This window comes from Pteropus medius, unplaced genomic scaffold (assembly GCF_902729225.1).
Source record: "Pteropus medius unplaced genomic scaffold, Ma_sr-lr_union100, whole genome shotgun sequence".
In the NCBI taxonomy this organism is placed as follows: domain Eukaryota; kingdom Metazoa; phylum Chordata; class Mammalia; order Chiroptera; family Pteropodidae; genus Pteropus; species Pteropus medius.
In genome coordinates, this window is record NW_024349802.1 from 26,644,797 (window position 1) to 26,667,295 (window position 22,499).

At 39.1% G+C, this 22,499-nt stretch overlaps 1 protein-coding gene across 12 annotated transcripts in view; it reads left to right on the plus strand.

The window, feature by feature from the left end:
- Positions 1 to 22,291, plus strand: part of THRB (thyroid hormone receptor beta) — a 305,448-nt gene extending 283,157 nt beyond the window's left edge. For 5 of the 12 annotated variants that reach the window (XM_039836740.1, XM_039836743.1, XM_039836739.1 and 2 more), the window contains 4 exons: positions 6,979 to 7,079; positions 12,131 to 12,278; positions 15,073 to 15,278; positions 17,182 to 17,286. In XM_039836740.1, the coding sequence (XP_039692674.1) occupies positions 6,979 to 7,079; positions 12,131 to 12,278; positions 15,073 to 15,278; positions 17,182 to 17,271 (545 nt within the window). In that variant the 3' untranslated portion in view covers positions 17,272 to 17,286. Of the gene's footprint in view, positions 1 to 6,978; positions 7,080 to 12,130; positions 12,279 to 15,072; positions 15,279 to 17,181; positions 17,602 to 19,171; positions 19,175 to 20,095; positions 20,156 to 21,596; positions 21,642 to 22,258 lie in introns of those variants that run through there. The other 7 variants (XM_039836748.1, XM_039836747.1, XM_039836750.1 and 4 more) reach the window with 4 other exon arrangements.
- The last annotated feature ends 208 nt before the right edge of the window (positions 22,292 to 22,499 follow it).

The following is a 22,499-nucleotide window of genomic DNA, read 5'->3' on the forward strand; positions in this document are numbered from 1 at the left end:
TCAGAAGAAATAATGGGAAACTTGCTTTGCCCCCTTTTCTAAGACTTCCTGATGGCGGAAATCCACGCTCCCTTGTCATCATGTTCTCTTCCCTTTGTTAGATTAACACCTCTGACCTGGCCCTCATTCTGCTTCCCTTTTCCTCCCCTAGTCCCCAGTGCTCTAGAGTTTAAAAATTTGAGACTTCCAGTGTCTTCCGTACCCCCGCAGCAAGTGCCCAGCCAGCCAAAGACCAAGTGTAAAGCAAAGAAACTCGATGATTCCGTGAAGGTAGTGGGAAGGACAGAAAGATGGTTTCCGGGAAGATTTTGTGGAATGGAAGCCTCTCAGGCAGCTCTGCTGTGCATTTGTGGACAGCAATGAAATAATACCTTTAAAGTTAATGCCATTTCAAGTTTCTACCTATTGTCTTACACACTGGGCCCATACGTATTTGTTAAACAAGTAAATAAATGATGGATGGATGGATGGATGAATGGATGGATGGATGGATGGATGGATATAGTGTTTATCAGATGGTTAAAGATTAATATAATGCAAACCTTTGGTACCTAATACCAAGAATTGAATGTGAAAGGAACCAGGATTAGAGTGTTGGGGAAAAGGCTAAGAAATGACCCATTTGAGATTTTTTTAAGTATATCAAGAAAGGACAAAGGGAAGAAGGTGCCAGTGGGGAAAATACTTAACTAAGAAAGGTCTGAGCTGTGGAGTGAATTGAGAAGATTCAATATAAAATTGAAAGTTCAATATAAAACATGCTAATGATTTAGCTTCTTCAGGGGTCCTAAAGTACAGTCCCATCCATATCCTGTCTCAGACCGCTCAGGGTTCTTTGCTGGCTCTAAGTTGATAGTTCCACAAGAAGAATCGGAAACATGGACCCTCTTCTCTTCTCTGAACTTAGCAAGGTATTGACCATCACCAATAATAACCATTGCTCCTTTTGGATGCCAGGGCTGCTTTTGCTAGGCAAGTTGTCATATACAGAAAATAAGATCAGCGAGATTAGAACTGGTCTCTGAACCTAACTCCTCTCCCTTCTGCTAGAGCTACCTTCTGAGGCAGCACTTCTACGTCACATCCACCATCAAGATTAATCTGCATTATGTTCTAATCTATTCCCTAAGGGCTGTGTCTGCCAAGGTGACAAGAGGTGCCAGTATTTCTTCTCCTAGGACCTGGAATGATATTATAATTCACTCGAAAGAATTAAACTAGCCAGCCTCCTGATTTTACAAATCAACAGGAAAGCCTTGACTCCAGTGCAAACCAAAAAAGCCAAGCTTATTGTCTGTTGCATGGTTTCTAGTGCAAATGTACGCAACTTCCCCCTCCCACATACCAAGTCCCCCCTGAGAATTAAGTTATCTTTAATCAATGTTAACTACAGCATGCATAATATACAAAATGAAAATATACAAAATGAAAAGCCTATCGCAAAAGACCACATTTGGTATGACTTCATTTATATAAAATTTCCAGAATAGGCAAATCTATAGAGAAACAGAAATTAGATTAGTGGTTGCTTAGGATAGAGTGGGTGGAGGGGTTGAGAGGAATAGGGGGAGACTTCTAAAGGTAAAGGGTTTCATTTGGGGATGATGAAAATTTTCTAAAATTAATTATAACGGTTTCGCAACTCTCTGAATATATTAAAAGCCATTGAATTGTATAGTATGTGAATTATACCTTAATATAGCTGCTAACAAAAAAGGTAAAAAGTTAGTAATATTTTACCATATTAACCTATTTTATATGCAGAGTAATACTTCTCAATTAATCAGACATTGCCAGTGTCAGCTAAAAAAAAAAACCTCCAAGTTTGTTGAACAAACAGATGGAGTTTGTTTCCATAATAATATGCTTGAAAAAGTGGGAGCATAGTTTATTAGAGTAAAAAATGATACATCTGAGCATATCTGGGGAAAATATATCATCTTTGGACTATCACATATCATCAGAGTCTTAATCGTTTTCTGGAACGTTATTAACCATGCCTCTTTAATAGTCACCTGATCCAACTTGCAGATACAATTCTCAGATGAGCATTGTGGCTTCCAGGGTTGTGTTTTTCATATTTGTTTCTAGACAGAACCCAATTCTGACTTCCATTTAGTGTCCACTCCTGGCAACTGAACTAGCACTGCATGTGCATTGTCCTTAGCTGGGCAAATTGCCAGCATGTGACTCATTCGGTGATCATGAAAAAGGAAAAAAGATGAAGACTCTGAGTTAGGAGAGCAAGAAATGGTTAAGTCCTCTAGGAGAAATGGTTCGCATGTGATGTTGTCAAGTATATTCAGTAACCTTAAGAGAATCCCCACCTACCTATTCATTATGCGTGGGATGTTGATCCCTGATGGAAATTATTTAGCGATGAATAATGGACTTAGGCATAATGATTGATGTGCCATTGCCTGTGGTGACTGTTTTGGGTAAATAAGATGGTTCCAAGTTAATATTTTAGAGAAAAGAAAGAGATGAGTAGGTTGCACTACTATGATCATGTAAGCAACTGCTACCAAATTAAGCAGATGTTTCTGTAGAAGTTTCAATGATTTAACTAAAGAAATATTTAATCATCTATTCATCCATCCACCAAGAAGATAATTTAGGAGAAATAAGATAGTAAAGTAAAGCATTCGTCAGACTAGCAGTCAGGAAACAGAAGGAGCCCATGCCCCTCACAGACTGAATTATTATGGGATTCCAAGTTCAACCATCTACATAAATTGCTGAGCTACGGGGAGGAGGAAAGTCTTCAGTGTCTTACTGCCCACACCAAAGAATAAAGCAGGCAGATCATGGCGAAGCAGGGTGAGAGATGGTGAGAGACCTACATCTTCCTAACTCTAACGTGCTCTGGCCCTCTCAAGGCATGTCCCACAAGCAGCACAGTGTCCAACTGTATTACGATTGCTTCCCCAGCATGAAATTACAAGGAAATAACCAGCACCTCTTTTTCTCTTATCTCCGCCATCTGCACTTGCTACCAAGAACACAGAAGTCTTTACTCTGATCAACTGTGCATAACCTGTGTATAACTGGTTAAGATGTAACCTTCCTGACAACACCAATATGTATATTCCATTTGCCTTTGTCAGGAAGGTGTGTGTTTTAATAATTGGGTTACTTTGTTGTTTAAAAATTACTTTGTATTCTATAAGTATGTGTTGCACACACAAGCCCATATACACACAGTCACACACACTAATCTTGCTACTGTGGTTATCTCTATGGTGGAGAATTGATAGATAAATTTGTGTGCTGCTAATTTATGTCTTTCAATTTTTCTAAAATGAATTGGACTTTGTAGAGAACTAATATACATATTGTTTTTGATTCATAAAGACTGATCACTGAAGTCCATAGGTATGTGTTAGTTAAGCATCTCTGACCATTTTTGCTATAACCTACTCCCCGATTCTACATACTTGATAACTAGTTAATTCTCTGGAAACAGAGGCTTGTTGGAATTTTTCATGTTGTTTCTTCGTATGGATAGACTCCCCAAAAATGTGTTTGAAATGAATCAATGCCTAGTGTTCATGCATCTCCCCAGATCACTAGGTCTTGGATGAGCTTGAATCTGGATACCTTAATCTTAATCTGAGTGTAATGTTGGTTTCTTTACCAAAAATTAAACTTTATGATGCGGTTTTCCTTAGACCAGAAGTTTGGGCCCCACATCTGCATTATCAGCCCTTTCAGAAACCCTTGCCAAGATCTTTAGCCTTCTTAGGCACGCCTCCATCTTTCAAGCCTTCCCATCTGTAAGTTCCAGATATAACCTTCCTCTCTTATGTTCTTTACCACTGGCTGATAGCAACAATCTTGAAAAACTGTGGTGCCAACCACCAAAGGAAGCAGGTGCTAGACATTGAGGTTTCAGCATAAATGATAGGATTCCTGTCTCTAGGTAGAATTATACAAACCTACAATGAATCAGAGATTAAAGTCTAAGGGAGGAAATATATATATAGGTAATTATAATGCCGATAATAAAGGGCTACTATTGGGGAACCGTAAGGAAGTATAGGAGCACCCAACCTGGACTTGGGCTGGGAGTTGGGCAGGAAGGTTTCTCAGAGATTTCCCCTTTGTGATTCTGGACTTGCCCCATCCCAGTGCCTATCACATGATACCCAGATGAGCTCTTATTACCTGTTTACCCCACTACACTGTAAGCTTCCCCAAGAATTAAAACTTAATCATCTATAGATCCTTGGCACATTGCCTGGCACATAGTATACCTATATAAACGTTTGTCAAATGGAACCGTCCTCTTTATTTCCTTCATTTCTTTGTATTTTAATAACGGCTTTATTGAGACGTATTTCACATATCATAAACTTTACACATCTAAAGTGTACAAAATGTGTCCATAGAAAACAATGGTTTTCATTCAGGGACTTTTAGTATATTCAGAGTTGTACGACCATCAATGCTATAAAAATCCCAGAACATTTTCATTACTCTGAGAAGAAATTTTGTGCTCTTTAGCAGTCACTTCCCATCCTCCTCTCTCTCCAGGCCTTGGCAAACACTAATCTAATTTCTACATCTGTGAATTTGCCTATTCTAGACATTTTATATAAATGGAATTATGCAATATGTGCCCTTTCGTGTCTGGCTTCTTTCATTTAGCATAATATTTCAAGATTCATCAATGTTGTAGCATGTAACAGTACTTCATTCCTTTTTATGGCTGAATAATATTCCATTGTATAACTATACCACATTTTGTTTATCCATTCATCATTGGATGGACATTTGGGTTGTTTCCACCTTTTGGATATTATAAATGATGCTCTTTAAACATTTGTGTACGATTTTTTGTTTTCAGTTCTCTTGGGTAGATACCTAGGAGTAGAATTGCTGGGCCTTATGTAACTTTCTATTTAACCTTTTAAGAAACTGCCAAACTGTTTTCCAAAGCACATCTTACATTCCTACCGGCAACATATGAGGGTTCCGATTTCTCCAAATCCTCACCAACATTTATTATTTTCTGCCATTCTTATTATAATCATCCTAGAGGATGTTAAGTGGTATCCATCTCATTGTGGTTCTGGTTTGCATTTCCTTGCAATGGTGCTTAGCATCATTCATGTTTTTTCCTTCATTTTTACCTTTTTTTTCTCGCTGAGAAATGACCAGGACTGGAAATATAAGACTCGGTTGCTTAGATATATGCTTCCTAAAAGAAGAAACCATATGTTATTGTCTTTATAGTCTCAGCACCAAGCACAGTGCTAAGCACATAGTAGATACTGGATAAATGTTTTCTGAAATCATCAATAAATGAATTTTTGAATGAACACACAAATCATTCCAGGTCCCTTTTTCCTGCCCAGATCCCTCCCAGAATTCTCTTTTTTAAAACATCTGATGAGAGTTTTAAAACTCTTGAAGTGAACTCAACAGATGACTCACGGTTTCCATGACACAGAAGTAAACTAAGAAATCTGTGATATTTAAAAAAAATAATCTTATACATGACCAAATCACACTTTGAAGTTATTTATCTCTCCCTCAAGAAGGGACATTTTTCTAAAAATAAAGCCTGAGCAAGGTAATTTCTAAGAAATAGTGAAAAGGATTCATTTTCTTCTGTGTGTGTGTGTGTGTGTGTGTGTGTGTGTGGCTTTTTTCTGAAAAGTAAGCCTTCAGTGACCTAGTTTAACAAAAAATTCTATGAAAATGTCATAGTAAAACATATAATTAAGGCATCTGTCATTTCAACCTGGCTAATCTTTACTGAAACCAATAACAGTTTACTGAGTCAAAGAACTTCATAAGGGACCATGACTAGGAGAAAGAATTTTGTTTTCTCAACTTCTCCATTCTCCACATCCCAGCAAATCAGACCTTGTTTTGATTTTTTGGTCTTATTTAAGCTGTGTGCTTCTGTGGTAAATTGTTGATACATATGAAACTGAATTTGCTCTTCTGAGTCCGGGTCTTGTGTTTGGACTTAATCTGCACGTGAAGGAAAAGAGGAAAGACAGATGGCAGGTAACTGCTTCTGTTTTTGTTTTTAAACTTTAGCTTCCTGGGTCAAGGAATTTAAATTAATAGTACACTAAAAAGAGAGTTGTCATGGTTGGCTTTTCCTTTTTTTTCTTAATAAGTAGAACCTCTATTATTTCACACTACCCAGAGTTGTTGGGCTGTGTATCATGATGTCACAAGTTTATCGAATTTCTTTTTAGATGGCCTTACTCATTCTACTTAAAGTTAATTGTTTATTTTTAGAAGAGGACCAGCCTAACTTATACTGCAGAACTAGACGTTAGGAGACCTAGGTTTTAGTCTCTGCTGTTAATTTCTAGGGCGACCCTGGGGAAGGCCAACTTCTGAGGGCCTGTTCACCTCATGAGTACTTGATGATCTCTTAGGAACTTTCTGGCTATAAAGTTTTCTGAATTTATTTGCATGGTGCCTTAACTCTAATGTGGATCATGCCTTCTAAGAACAAGGTCTGAAATAAGCCTTATGAAAAAGATTGGGTTGTCCAGAATTCAGGGCACTCCAGGTGCCCCAAATCCTGGCCTCTCTGCATGATTCATTGGCTCCAAAGGCCTTCGGGTCTATTTCCACCTACAGAGCAAAATTGATCACACCCATTTCAAAGCCATTCTGAAATTCTGGGCCTTAATATTAGCTCTATAAGTGTGAGACAAGGTACTAAGTAAGTATAAGACAGTGGAGAAGTATATTAAGTCAGGGGAAGATTTTTTTTAATATCTTCTTGTTAAATGTTTTATTTATATTTTATATTTAAAATTAGATGCTCATGAGATATAAACCCTAAAGCAAAAGTTGTATTTGAATATACAAAACGATTTAGTCTTGCCTCCCCCCTCACCCACCTTACCACCTGTCCTCTCCTTATCTTCCTCCTAACTGTGGTATGTCTTCGATTTTAACATTAGATACTGTTTTCTCACAGTCCTCTTTCCTTTTTCACAGGGTACATCCCCAGTTACTTAGACAAGGACGAGCTATGTGTGGTGTGTGGTGACAAAGCCACCGGGTATCACTACCGCTGCATCACCTGTGAAGGCTGCAAGGTAATTGCCCTGGGACCAGTGAGCTCGGAGCTCCCACAGCTCAGTCCCCTCTTGGTCACCTGAACATTAAGTTTAAGTTCAAATTAGAGTCAAATTCCAACATTCATGACCTGGGATCATCCCGGTGTCTGATTGTCCTCTTCATTTTTTGGCGTGTTCAAGAACCAAAATTTTTTTCCAAATCAGGAATAACTAAATGAAGTTTGGAATGAGCATGATGTCTGCTTTTTAGACAGGGAGATAATTAATAAAATGAAACTAAATTAATAAAATTCTCACTTTGAGTTTTAAAATGGATAGATATTTTATAAAATGTTATCATCTCAAGAAATATCCATTTCTCCTCCCGTTTTATCTCCAGTATTGGAGGAGACAGAGTTCGCTCTGCCACAGGCTGTTCACCACTGTAATCTGAGTGAATATGCTCACTTTTAAGGGGTTCATTAGGGAATATCTTTGAGAGTACTTAGATTCAATTATGTTCTGAAATTATCCAAATGGCTTTCTGCACAGCCTGCAGTAAGTAAATTCTGGTCATCCATCAACTAATTTTATGCTCTATAGACCCATCTTCAGGAGATACTTGACAAGAGTACACCAGGGATCAACAATCAGTTCAATTCCCGAAAGTGAGCCGAAATTTGCCTACTTACAATCTTTGTCATCGAAATTAAAACAAGCTTTCTGGCAAATATCTTTTGATCCAACAACCTAGCCTAGGAAATAAGCTCTACTATAAAGGTAAATAAAGCTTAACCCAGTGCTCTATCCAGCTTTCAACTAATGTTTTTAAAATGAGGAAGTATATTATCAGAGAAAAGCCTTTTAAATTTTTCTTGTTATATGTTGTATTTACCTTTTACATTTAAAACTAAGTCATCACAAGATGTAAACCCTAAAGCAAAAACTGTATTAAAATTTATGAAATCAATTCAATCTTTCCTCCGTCATCACCCAATTTACCTCCTCTCCTCTCCTTCTCCTCTTCTGACTACCCCTTTCCTTCTAATCTTTCACCCTGAACCCCAGGAATCAACATGTTAGCTCAGTTTCAAACTAAGGTAGACCATTTCCCTAGAGGAATTATTTTCCATGCAAATTCCGTACTTTTTGAGCATGAAATCAAGAAACACTTAGCAGAAGCCTGCTAAAAGCCTGCTAAAAGATGATACATCCATTAGAAAGAAGTCATTTCTAAGGTTTCGAGGCCTTATATCTGCAAAACGGTTTTTTGGAATGTGATGTAATGTGTTCTCATTCATCCAGACCCCTTTGAACTGGAATATGTAACCTTTTAACAAAGATCGAGCTAAAGACTGCTATTACATTTGTGATAATAATGTTTTAAGGAATTTAATAGAACTAATTACAAATATCTATTAATTGGGGGACTTACAGACTATCTCTTTACAGCACAGTTTTATTGGCTTGATTTGAAAATAATAAAATTACTTCGTTTTAGATACAGTCCCTCTTTCAAAAAGCTCAGTAATTCAAGCAGGCCTTTTTTTCTAAATTAGCTCCAATTCATAAGGCTTTACCAACCTGATTATGCAGCATTGCAATTTTTTCCAATCAATTTCTAATGGTAAATTATGAATTCTGGAAGAGATTGTAATGAAAATTCCATTCAATATTCAAGTCCCAAAATGACTCTAAAGACTGAATGTGCCTTACAGAGAGGACTTATTAGCAACTGACTTAAACAAAAGAAGAATTGGGCACCTTAACCCATGTCTTCATGATGATAAAGAAACCCATTAGCCTCTTTTCCCTAAATCAGAGGACATTTGGGACCTGCTTCAGCTGAGGTCTACTTAAAAGAAGAAATCATGTAGCATAAATCTAGATTTCTCCACCTCTGTACCTTTATCTCAGATCAGAACCCTGTTTCTAGGACTACCTCAACCATCAAGAGAAGCCTTCCTAAAGGGTTTATGCAGATCCTTTAATTGAGGACAAAGTATCTTGGAAAAAGACAAGAGTTTTCAAATGAAATACAGTTTTTAAGTGTGGCCAAAGATGAAAAAGGTTACACTTCACATATCGTTTATTCAAACCTATAATTTAAAAATATTTCTGCCCCATACTTACAATGTGTATAAGGAGAACCTTCTTTGACCTTTTTTGCCCTGAAGACAGTGGAAATCTTTTGGAGATGGGCCAGTTTTTGTGCATCTTTTGCAGAAAGAATGTTGATGCTACCTACAATAAGTCACTTTTTTATGAAAAAGTGAAAGCTTTTATAACAGTTGCCCAAATATTGAACTAGGAGGGTGACACTTGGCTCCTTATCACATGCTCCTTAATGCATCACCTCCGACCACTAAGAAATAGATCCAGTTCTCAAAATGCATGGAAACATATCCGATGTTGATTTGTAAAAGCAAAACCTTTGTTCCCCAGCAAATTATAAATGAAATTTATGTCCTTATTCAGTCCCTGAGATGTCCCCTTTTCAAATCACCTCTGGAAAAAAAAAAAAAAGGTTTTTAATGAGTAGGCTATGTTAAATATTTTCTACCCAAGTTCACTTCTGCAACTTAATTTTTGTCACCTTTTAAAATTAAGGGACCTAGCTTCTTTACATTTACTCATATGAAGTGCTCCCTCATCAGGAGTAAAAATATGTTTTTATTATCATTTAGAGGAGGCCAGCATCTCAAACGGGACTCAGTCTATCAAGTGCCCAAGGAAAATCATAGAGAAAAGCCACGGAAAAGGTGGCACAATGAATAACAGAGCCTGTTACCTCAATACTTTTTTTGAAATAAGCAAAGTATAAATTATTTCATTCATTCCATTTAAAAATTCATAGAGTAGTTTTTTGGAGAAATGACTGTTAACCCCTGTGTCTGGTATGTCACACCTCATTCTCTGCTTAGTGTTGTCTGACTCTTCAGCATGCTCCCCAACTCCTAGAACATGGGTCAATGTGAGAGTATGTGAGAAAAGCATCCCCCCAACTTCAGATAGGACAACAGCTGTTCTACCCTCAAAGCAGCATTCAGCATTCTCACTGGATGCCCTGGACTTTGGTATTTCCACCTGTAGGGAAGCTTTGCCTCCTCTAGAAGGTGGTATGCTACCCAGCCTCTCACCTCCCTGTCTATGACATATGTCTTCCTGCCTGGAATTTCCAGGTTTCTTTTGCCCTCCAAACAGGGACAACCCTAGAGGGGTAGATTAGACAGAGGGTAACAGAAGTAGGGGAGAAAAATTCACAAAGCAACTTATTTTTCACTCTATAACAGGCCCTGACATTCGTGCTTTGGCAGGATTTGCCCATCTCGAATACCCAAGGAAACACTGCCAACCTGTCAAACAGCTGCCCCATGTGTGATTTAGTGAATCTTATAACCATGTGTCAACATTATTCAAGTTAATGGACTCAAGTGTTTAAGGGTGCAAAACCAAATTATAATATGACAGTTTTTCTCTTAGAACTTGAACAATAGAAATGATAAGGGTTTAGCATACATGCCCCCACATCGAGTCCATTAGTTGCAATTATTGCTGTCATTTTTCCATTTTATTCCTCTTTGCCCAATATAAAATTCTACCTTTCACTTTTTCATTGTAAGAAAGAGCTCTTATGTCTAAGAAAGGAATCTTATAAGAAAGGAATATACAAGTGGTATAAGTACATAATCAAAGCCAAAGAAAGTTAAATGAGATAATTAAAATTGAGGTTTAATCTAGATCAACTGATGTTCTAGTCCCACCACTTATGAAACACTTTAACAAAGTTAAAGATTTTTTTAAGCTTTAGTAGAGGACATCCTTCAAATCTGTTTTGCCCTGCTATTCTACTAAAATGAAGTTTTGTTTTTGTTTTTGTTTTTTTTTGAGGGGTGGATGAGAAAGGACCGTTAATAATCTGTTCATCTAAAACACTTAAATAATACAGTAAAATTGGATTCTGTTTATATCATATAAACAGTTAAGTAAATAAGATTTAGAGTCCATCTCCTGGGCTCTAAGCCAAGTTCCAGCATGTATTTACCATGTCATTTGGGGCAAATGATTTAACTTGTCTGAGGCTTAGTATTTTTTAATCCCTAACATGGAGATTTTAAGAGTACCTACTTCATATGGTCGTAGAAGACAACGAAGGACATGGAATACGTCTACAGCACTTTGCAATGTGCTCCTGACAATAAGTCCTCTCTCTGCCATTATTAATTTCTACAATACACAAGTATTGTAGAAATACACAAGTTGCCAAGACTTAGGTACCATGTGCAGAAAGGTTCTAGTATAACACATCCTTGAAAATGTTATGTAAGCCACCTAAACCTGGAACTAAATGGATAATAGAAGACTTGTCAGAGGCATTCTCCCATGCCTCAAGAAAGGAAGAAACATATTGAACTTTAGGGTGTACTTATATGGATTCTAGGGGGGGAAATGTGCTGTAAAAGGTAAAACTGCAGTGCAGTGAGCATGGGAAAAATTTGGTAGAGAACCTGGAATTTTCTACTCTCCAGCTACTGTTGTTTCAAGGGCTATCTGAGCTGGTGATGGTAATCTCAAGAGTCAAAAACAAGAATTAAATGAAATCTCTAAAGGCAATTACATCCATTTAATTACTAATTGGTTGAATTATTAACTAATAAAATATTGTAAATATTCAGCTCTTTTATTCTCTAGTATAAAGTATAAAGCGAACTTCTTCTTAGCTTGCTTTAGCAACACAATTATGGCACTCTATGAAATTAAATAATATCATTTATTTATATTACTCAGTGTTTAGAAAAAATATAAGCAAACACTAGATTCTCCCATTCACCTCTTTTTCTTGAATAAATGCCAAAAAGATGTTGACTCTTTAGATGTTGACTCAATAGTCCTCTGACATTGCCTTGAACTCAGATTTAGAATTCTTTAGATTCACTTTGGGCCAACTGTCCTATATTTGATTAAGTGGAGCTTCAGACCCATACACAGGTACAAAACAATCCATTACAGCTATGTGGACACAAAATTCTGGAGTCATTTATTTCTCAAAAATATGTAACTCTTGTCTTGCATCTTCCTTTTTCATGTAGGGTTTCTTTAGAAGAACCATTCAGAAAAATCTCCATCCATCCTATTCCTGTAAATATGAAGGAAAATGTGTCATAGATAAAGTTACACGAAATCAGTGCCAGGAATGTCGCTTTAAAAAATGCATCTATGTTGGCATGGCAACAGATTGTAAGTAATCTTCTTCTTTTGCTTTATTCAAGGGGTTGATTGGGGAAAGATTTGGTTCAAGGAGATCAACCAGGCAGAAAAACAAGCAGGAACACGTGTGGACAGAGGGAAGACACCTAGCATTCCCACAGTCATTGGTGGGTGGTTTCCATGCTACCCCTTCCTTATCAACTCCTAATTCTCAAGGTATATCAGATAATGGGTGAGGAAAAGCAGTTAAGTTAGCCCTGTCACATTTGCAGGGCTGTTAGCAATACTCCATTCGCCCCAGAGATTACAAATGAGACTTGGCCATTCACCTTGATAAGGTATAATTTTATATACGACATTCACGTGGCGAGCCCCTTATGGACAAGTCCTAATATTTTTTCAAAAGCAAAGACAGGAATTTCTTTTGTGGCCATTTTTAGAGACAGGACACTGACAGAAAACATTGTGTTCAGAAATTTCTGAAGAATGTGAAGTTGAATGCTATGGCATGAGTCATCTTGCAGTTGGTTGTTTGTTATATTTTTAGCCGTAAAAACATTCCGAGCTGAAGTCTTCCTACCCAGTTTTCAAAGTGCTACAGCATATGGTGGTGAGATTAGCCGCCACTGGGGTCTTTTCTCCCCACACTATGCAAGGGATTTACACCAGTCACTTTAATTAATCTAATAATAAAGTAAGAATCATGTCATTCCAAATATATGGCCTCCCTTTTGTCAAGTACCTGGGTTAATGATTTCTACTGACATAAACTTTCTGCACATCAATGATTCCAACTTTTAGTTTTAAAAAAAGAAAAAGAAAGAATGAAAGGAAAGGAAAAAAAGAATGCATAGAGTATTTTTCCCCATGAATGAGGAAATAATCATGGCTTACATTTATATGACAAACGATTCTCTCGGCTAGATCAAAAATATCTATGGAATGCCCTGGTTTGCTCATTAAAGAAGACAGAATAGGGAGTCGTAAAAAGGAGGAGCATGTTCTTTGTCTTTTTCTTTTAAAGGCTGTTGCAAATAATATGCCTGATAAGGATATGTGAAAATGATTGACCTAGAACCAAATGCTTAAATGTGTCACTATAATGAACTGTTATTGTTAAGTATCTATGTCGTTTTATTGAAAAGTTAAAGATACGAATGTTTATGAGTTAAAAAACTCAGTGTTAATCTAGACTGAGTGGAAATTAATTTTGAGCGCACCTTACTGGCTTGTGAGGTATTATAAGAGCTCAGGCTTTATAATCAGAAAAACTGTTGGAGTCTCCTATCTACCCCTTACTAGCTGTATGACCATCCGACTTAACCTCTGGTTTCCCTTCTGTGAAATTATCACCTACTTTAAAGGTTGTTTTCAGGATTAAATTAGATAATGCATGTCAGATGCAACCATCCTGGCACAGTGGACATATTCGGGAAATGGGGCTATGAGTATAGCGCCCCTCTTCTTCTCCCTTTAACGAGTGAACTAAAATGCCTGTACAGGGCCCATTCACATTTCTCGCATTTGTCAGTGCTCACCTGACTGATGATCCAATCAAATCGAGATGATATGGGGTTTCGTTATTCTGTTTGTGGACTAGCTGAGTACCTTTGGTTCTCTTCCTCTCGCTATGTTCGCTTCTTTTCTTTTCCTACCAGGTTACACCTTCATGAAAGAATGGCCCCAGGACAATCATGTTGTAGAACTGGAGTCAGGAGTCCTGGGTCTTGGCTTGACTCTGCCATGAACTTGCTGTGTGACTTTAGGCAAGTTATGATCTCTCTGGATCAGCTTCCTCCTCTGTGAAAGGAGAGAGTTGGACGAGATAATATCTAAGGTCCTTTCCAGTTTTAAAAGACTGTGATTCTATACTGTAAAACTTTAGCCTTTCCCTTCCACTGATAGTTACTAAGAGTCTAGTGAAATGGTTTTGTTTTTTGAAATCAACCACAGAAGTATGTGTTTCTTGTTACCTGCCCTTCTTATTTCCATTTCGCATAAATAATAAAAGTCATGGCTACATTTACTGAGCACTTGTAGTGAATCATCGCAGTGAATTCCATGTGAAGTGAATATTATTGATCCCATTTTATATGGGAAGAAATGTAAGCTCAGAGAGCCTATGTAATTTGCCAGAGGTCACACAGCTAGAATGTGGTAGTGTCGGGATTCAAACCCAGGTCTTTCTAGATTACAAAGCCGTTAGTAATCTTCAGTAACCGTCAGTAAGGGTTGACCAGGTTGAGAGTAATGCAAAGTGAGTATCTGCGAAACCCAAGACAGGCCAAGTAACATTCCAGTGATTCCTTAAGAGAGCTAATAAAGAGCTGGAGGTTCTTTTTTATCCGAGAAAGGGATCATTAGTCTCTCATTTATTGCTTTGGAACTTTTCTTGAACCTCCTTAACTAAGTTCTCTTAGTAAGAGAACTTTCTTAAGAGCTTTTGGGGGGAGGGGGGAGTTATAGGAACCCTAAGAGTGAATTCAGATGATTGGCTAGACTGACTCATCTGTGAATCTGTGGGTTCATTCTAATTTAGGACCACCTTCTATAGAATTGGGATGCCCAGTATCCAACTAGCCCCAGGCTTTTGTTTTGAAAGGCTGGCTAGGCATTGGGACTTCGGCACTGGTGCTCATTCTGGACAATGGCTGGTCAATGGCTATTCCACATAGGGGAAAAAATGCTCCTGTGTGACCCACGCTGTAGGCCCCACTGAGCCATCTGTGCATCAGTGGTCCTGCCGCTGAGGCTCCAGGCCGTGCAGTCTGGCATGTGCATGGGGACTATCTGTGTGTTTTGTCTCACTTTCTCCCTCTTCCAGTGGTACTGGATGACAGCAAGCGACTGGCAAAGCGGAAGCTGATAGAGGAGAACCGGGAGAAGAGACGGCGGGAAGAGCTGCAGAAATCCATCGGGCACAAGCCGGAGCCCACCGACGAGGAGTGGGAGCTCATCAAAACCGTCACGGAAGCCCATGTGGCCACCAATGCCCAAGGCAGCCACTGGAAGCAGAAACGGAAATTCCTGGTGAGGCTACCTGGCACAGCTGAATATAGACTGCAGGCTGGCACTTTCTACCTCAATTCATTTAGTCCTCACAACCCCAGGATGCTGGGTTACTACTTCATCTTACTGGTAGGGAAACCGCAGTTCTGAGAAAGATGACTTGCAGAGCCAGGATTTAAATCCAGGTCTGTCCGAGAACAAAGTTCCCTCCTACCGTTTACTATTTGCTGGTGGCTGAATTCTAAAGCAGTTTCTAAGACCACATTATCTGTTTGTTTTTGCTGTTAGTAAGGCCAACCCTACATTAATTAGTAAAATTCTTTACCTGCCATCTTTCCCTTTTTATACCCATTTCTTCCCTCAGATGCCCATTTATATACATACTTAGTCTGCTAAACTCGCTCTAAAATAGTCCCTTTAGAATAACCCCTAGAATGAAGTGTCCCATATCTCAAATGCATTTTTATGTCAGTAGAAGTCAAAACGATTAACTTGAAATAAATTCTCTTGAGTCCAGGAAGAAAATGGGAAAAAGAAGAAGGGATGGAGGCAGGGTTATATAGAGAAAACAGGCTCTTCAAAATCCTTGGAATATCAATGTTTGGTGTTTTTTATAAAAACTAACAATTGTGAAAGTCCTTCCCATTCATTTCACCTTTGGACCTCCCAATGCCTTGAGGTAGGCTGCAGTTACATCTCCATTTTACAAGTACAGAAACCAAGCCCATGGCCTCAAGTGGCTCACCAAAGATCAAACTACTAGAAAGTGGCTGAGCTGGGCCCAAAAGCCAGCTAAGGTCCTCTGGTTCAAATCCAGGCCCACCACCCACCTCACCAGATAGATGGCCTGTCCCACCACCAGCTGGCATTTGGCCATCGCAGATCCTGACCCTGCTCCTGGTTTATGACACAAACTCCTTGTGAGCGTCTCACTGAGCCCCCACATCAGATATTCTGTGGGTTTATTTGTATCCTCAGGGTACGTTAGTGTACCTTCCCATCTGAACAGGAAGATATAGTGGTATAATTGTCCTTGTACCTCAACATCACCATTATAATGGAATCGTGGTTTTTTGTGTGTGAAACAATATAACAACAACTTTAAAGGAAATTTTTAGAAAGAAAAACCTTACCCATAATCCACTTTCCTTCAAACAATTACTTTCCTTGTTGTAATGAAGGGTTCTAGTACACTTTGTTGATGGCTTCCACCAACAATAGTGTTAACACACATGCTACATGACCCATACCAAATGCCAGGTACTGTTCTAAGTGCTTTCCATTCATTAATTCCCTATCTCAACCCTATAGGTAGATGTGGTTAATGTCTCCATTTTAAAGAGACAGGAACTGAGGCAGAGAAGTTAAGGAAAGTTACCTGAGCCCCCACAGCTAGTAAGCAGTGGTGATGGATAAAGCCCAGCTCCTGGATCTGTGCTCTAACCCACTACACTCTGCAACCTGGCCTCCTGCACAAACCCAAAGAGCCTCTAAAGATTCATCTTTGGAAGGACAGCCTCTCAGTGCCTTGATCTGCATACTCAGCCCCGCCCTGGTATTTCTGCCAGACAATTAGAAAATACTAATTCTGGATAGACAGATAAATTTTAACCCAATATATTTCAGGCATAGCAAGATAGAGTCCTGCCCAAGCCTAAATCTGTCCTTTTCCAAATGTGTCAGCCATAAATGGACATCGTGGAAACCAATTCCAGGCCTGGCACTTCCATCTGGTTTCAGAGTAGTGACCAAGCTGAATTCCAACTACAGTGGAAGATTTGGGACACATTCTAGATTTCTCCTAGGAAATTCTACATTTCTATTTTTGTTATTCCAAAAAGAGAATGGATATTAGTATAACTAAACCAATTCAGTGATCACTAAAGTGCTTCTTCCAGACTTAAAGATTTGTTTTTTTATTTAGAAGACATTTACTGAACTGCTACTATGTTCCAGGAAGTGGAAAAGTTCAGCCATATTCCAGTGGAGGGAGACAGACAAAAGGGTTAAATAAACAAGATGAATGCAGGTATCCGTAAGTGCAAGGAGGGAAATAACTATCGTGATGGGATAGAGTGATTGTGAATTGGAAGAGAGGAGAAACTTCACTTCTTTAAACAGGGAGGTTAGAAAAATCTCTCTGAGGAGGTAACATTTGAGCTGCATCTGAAAGCTGAGAAACCAACTCTTTGAAGTAAAATATAATCAGACCTCTTTTTTCCTCGTGGTCTCTTCAGCAAATACAGCACAATTTCTAGTAATTAAAATCAGCAAGGTCAGCATCTTTAACTCAAAAGCTCCTAACAGTTTTCTTCAGTCTGATCATCCATGAAAAGAACCAAAGAAGGTGTGTCACAGAATGATTTGCCATTGTTTTTTTTTGTCAGGGCTGTGAGATTCTCAAGGCACAAAAGAGTTTTCTTCAGGAAAATAACATTTACAGAGCAACTGCTTTACCCATCAATCTCCCTGTGGAGCTTACACGAAATGTATAATTTGTAGATCCTTGATCTGTTCAAGAAATTGCCCCTCTTGATCCAAATACAAATAACCACTTCTTCAGGCTACTTTTTTCTTAGAGGGGTGCTGAGGGAGATCAGAATGCCTCCACTGTCCCATCTGTCTCTACAGTGAATTTCATTTCTATCAGCCAATCCCCTTCTGCATCTCCTTGGGGAAGGACCACGTTCCTTTCGGTGTTGCCATCAGTGTGTCTGTCATATGTGTGGTTGAAATTTGTGGTAGCTTTTCTCCAAGATAGATGCCATTAGATTCTTTCCCCCTGTATACACAGCCCATTCTCTCCCATGGAGAGGTACAATCTGTTCCTCTCTCCCCTTGAATCTGGGCTGTCTACAGTTCCTTTAAACAATGGATTTAGGCAGAATGACTTCTAAGGCTGAATCCTAAGAAGGCTTTCAGTTTCCACTTGGATATCTTGGAAGGGGAAGCCAACTGCCATGTAAAGAAAAAAAATCCAGCTACCCTGAGACCACCACCATGCTGTGAGGAAGCTATCCATGTGGAGAGATTCTCAGCCATCCCAGGCACCAGCAATGTGAGTGAAAAAGCCTTCGAATGACACTAGCCTCTGCTGCCACTTGATGACAGCTGTATGGTGGACCCCAAGTGAGAACCACCCAGCTGAGCCCATCAGTCCCCAGAACTCTGAGGAAGAGTGAAAATTCGTCGTCTTTAAGCCACTAAGTTTTGGGGAAGCTTGTTACACAGCAATAGATAACCAGAACAGAACTCAATAAATATTTATTATTAAACAGAACATACAGTTCCACCAGCCCATCCTCAGAGACAGTACAGTTAAGCCTTGTTGTCTCAGCCAGGTTACATATTTACAAATACTCCTTACAAAAGGATGACCTCGATTGAGTATTTATGCTCAGGATAGAAATTCCAGTCTTATGCATGGTGAATTATTCCTGCAAGGACATTAGGAATCCTTCATTAAAGACTGCTTTGCTAAATGATAGCCACGTCCTGAATAGGCTTCTATACATCAGGATTTGTGTTACCTGTATAGCTGATACCCCTGTTTTTGATTGCAACACTGCTGTGCATATTACTTCATTTGTTTTTATGTGATGATAGCCCATCTTGTTCTGAAAAGAATTTGAGGGGGCCTAATGTGTTAATAACAGTACAATAATAGATCATAAAGGATTAACGTGATATGTTGTCATAAGGGCTAGAAATATTCATTTATCTGCAATGGATAAGTAACTTATTCCTCAAAAGGAGCTTCTTCATTGTTTTGATCCCTAAAACCAGGACCCACGTCAGAAAGAGAGACTGGTGGTTTGACCTGGGTTTCGAATCTATGCATGTGCTGAGAAAATAATAGTCATTGGCAAATAGAAGCTTTTGCAAAAGCCCTGCAGGTTTTCATAATTCTAAAGCCAGTCTTTAAAACTGTTTCCAAAAGCACTTAATCATATGATTTTCTAGTTTCTTCCAATCCACTCAATTCTCTCATGGCACAGAAGTGCCCCATTTAATCACCAACAATTCATGTGTTATGACAACGATAATGAAAAGTATTTGTGGACTGAGACAGGAACAAGAAGCCTCTGGTGCCAAACAAGGGAATTCTGTGTCTCTCCACCACGAGAAACTCACTTCTTCACCTCCCAGGGGCTCTGAGATGTTTGGCTAGAGTAAACCTCACGCCAACAACATTACTGTCTGTTGACATTCTGTTATTATTCTGCTCCCTTAGTTTATATGCAAAGCTTTGGCTTTGGATGGGATTCCACCCAAGTATAAAATGTGACCATCAGAACCAGGGCAAGCCTGCCCTACATTTCCCCTGACAGAGCTCCTGTAGTCTGATTTCTCACATTCTGGATTGGGATAGCCTCAGAAAAGGAGCATAAGCAGAAAGGGCAGATAGGATGAGTGATTTGGCCATGTGTGGTCTGTGTGGACAGGTCACAAGACAAGTGCAATCAAGTCAGGAAGGCTTCTTTCATCTGAAATTATGATAACGACATCAGAAGGCAGGGGAGTTTAGTAGTTATGTGCATGGAGATTGGAACTAGACGTCCTGAGTTCAGTGCTTGACTCTGTTGCTTTTTAATCACGTGACTTTACACATGTTACTTCATCTCTGTAAGATTAACAGCCTTTATGCCCTTACCAAATGATATAAAGGTAATATATATAAGTGCTTGGCATATCATTGACAACCATGTAAGTGATCACTATATCCATCCATCATCTCTACCACCACCACCCTCACCATCTTGTCTCTGCTCGCCCCAGGAAGAGGGAGAGCCTATAGTAATGTCTTAAGGCTCAGGGATCTTTCATCATTTGTCCAGGTCTTCCTGCCCATCCTTTTAAAGCTGAGAGAAGATACTCTATGATCTAGCAGAGGAAGAGAGAGTTCCACTTGGCCCCACTTCACTCTGCATGTGCCAGAGGGCTGCTGATTCAAGGAAAGAAGTCCTCAGCTCTGAGCCAGAAACTTGAAAAGAGGTCAACTGACCCTATTTCCTACTCACTGTGAACAATACTAATGAAATAGTCAAAGCAAAAAGCCAGTTAGTCTCAATTTGTGTAACCCCAGCCTCCTCTAGTGCTGAGCTAGGGTTGAAGCTCACATCTACACACATACCTGAATCTCTCCTTTTATACCTCTCCCCTGACTCCACCTCCACTGAACCAGAGGAGTCACTCTGGGTTCCTTACAGTCCCTCACCCCACACCCAGTCCATCAGAAATCTCTGCCTTCAGCTCCCAAGATATGTCTCGTTTCTTCCACTTCTCTCCAGCTCTACTGCCACCCCTGTAGTCTAGCTCACTTCAGCTCCCACCCAAACTATTGCTGTTGCCTGTTGGCTTCTTCCTTTGTTTCCTCGTATCCCATCTCTACATAATAACCATAAATCTCATTATGCTACTCCCACGTTTAAAGCCCTTTAGTGGTGCCCCCATTACATTGAGAACAGGTCCATCTCCTCTCCATGGCCCACAAGCTCCATCATCATGGAACCCTTGCCTGCCTTCCAATCTTCATCTCACACCATGGCCTCCTTTCTGGCCTCAGGACTTTGCACTGGTTCTTCCCTCAGCCTTAAATGTTCTTCCTCTGGCTCTATGGAAGGCTTCCTCCTTGATATTCTTTAAGTCAAAGCTCACATATTATTTCTCAAAGCAGCCTTGGCTGACTGCCCCATCTCCTGACCTGCATGTACTATCATGTCACAAACTAAAATTCTTCCTTGAGAGTATTTTCTTATTTATTGTCTGTCTTCCTTCATGACAACGGAAGTTCTTTGAGGATATGTCGTTCATTGCTGTGCAATCAGTATCTAGAACTAGGCCAGGCCTAAGGTAGTTGCTCAATAAATATAGGTCGAGTACATGTATAAATATACATTTATTCATTCACTCAATGAATAAGCATTCTATCCTCCATCATTTGGCCCAATGCCTTCTACATAGTAGGCAAAGATACTTAAGGTTTATTCCCACCTTGAGAAGTTCATATCTTAGATGTGTACCTACATAACCACAATAAAAAGTGATAGTAACTAGTGCCTAATTGCCATATGAGTGATATACGTGGGCCACCATGCATATTCAAAAGAGGTAGACATTATTTCAAACTGATGTCATTTGAGAGACTTCAAGGAGAACCTAAAATTTGACTTGGGTGGGATTTAGAATGGGCAGAGATGAGAGACAGAAGTGGAGATTGGGAGAGAGCAAAAGTCAAGAGGAAAGGCAGCAGTGAAACTGAAAAGTGCAAAGCAAATTGGGAGATGTGAAGAGGTCAGCTGAGCGAACTCATGAGGTCTACTTAGGGCAGACAAGGAGGAAGATAGTCGGAATGGAAGTTGGAAGTAGGCCCTTCGAGCCAGCTAAGGCAATGTGATCCACAGAGGCAAAAAGCAAGCTTGTCCCACAGTCTACTCAGGTGAATCTGCAAGCCAGAGACTTATCAGCATCTGAGCTTGATCCCACGTGCACATGTGTACAAGCAAATGTATTTCATGTAGTGATATACAAGGCTACTACTAGCTGTAGTGAGATGTTGAAAGATTCAACTGATGTAAAATATTTGTACTCTTCTTTATTTTTAACATCTTTCAAATATTTTAGCAAATGATTGTTGTCCCTTAGCTGAAAAATCTTCAGGGAAGTCACAAACAATATTGCATTGCTTAACCTTAACTTCTCAAACCTAATGTGTTAACACAGATCAATCATAGGATATATGTGTGTATGTGTGTGTTTTCTTTAGTGTCCAAGATCTATCATGGAGATAAAGCTTAGTGATATAACAGAAGCCTTTTGTTCTGTATACAGTTTGACTTCTAGCAATTGAATTTGCCATTAAATACCCAGAGGCTTAAAAGTAGTTTTTTTCTACCTTGATATTTATTTTTCAACAGAAGAGCTTGTGAGGTTTCATTTGGGAATTTAATTGAATTGAATTGCATATATCTTTATGTTTCTTTTTTTTTTCACATCTTTAGGGGTGTCAGAGGTGGTGATTCAAATACCCACAAACCTACAGATTGAATGGAAATTCACAAGAGCATTAACCCACTGACATTTCAAAGGACACAGAATACCATTTAAAAACAATTAGATTAGATCTATCAGTGTTCAGTGAGAAGATGTTTGGGTTCAACCAGGCCAAATGTATGTGCGTGTGTGTGTGTGTGTGTGTGTGTGTGTGTGTACGTATGTGTACACGTGCATGCATGTATGTGT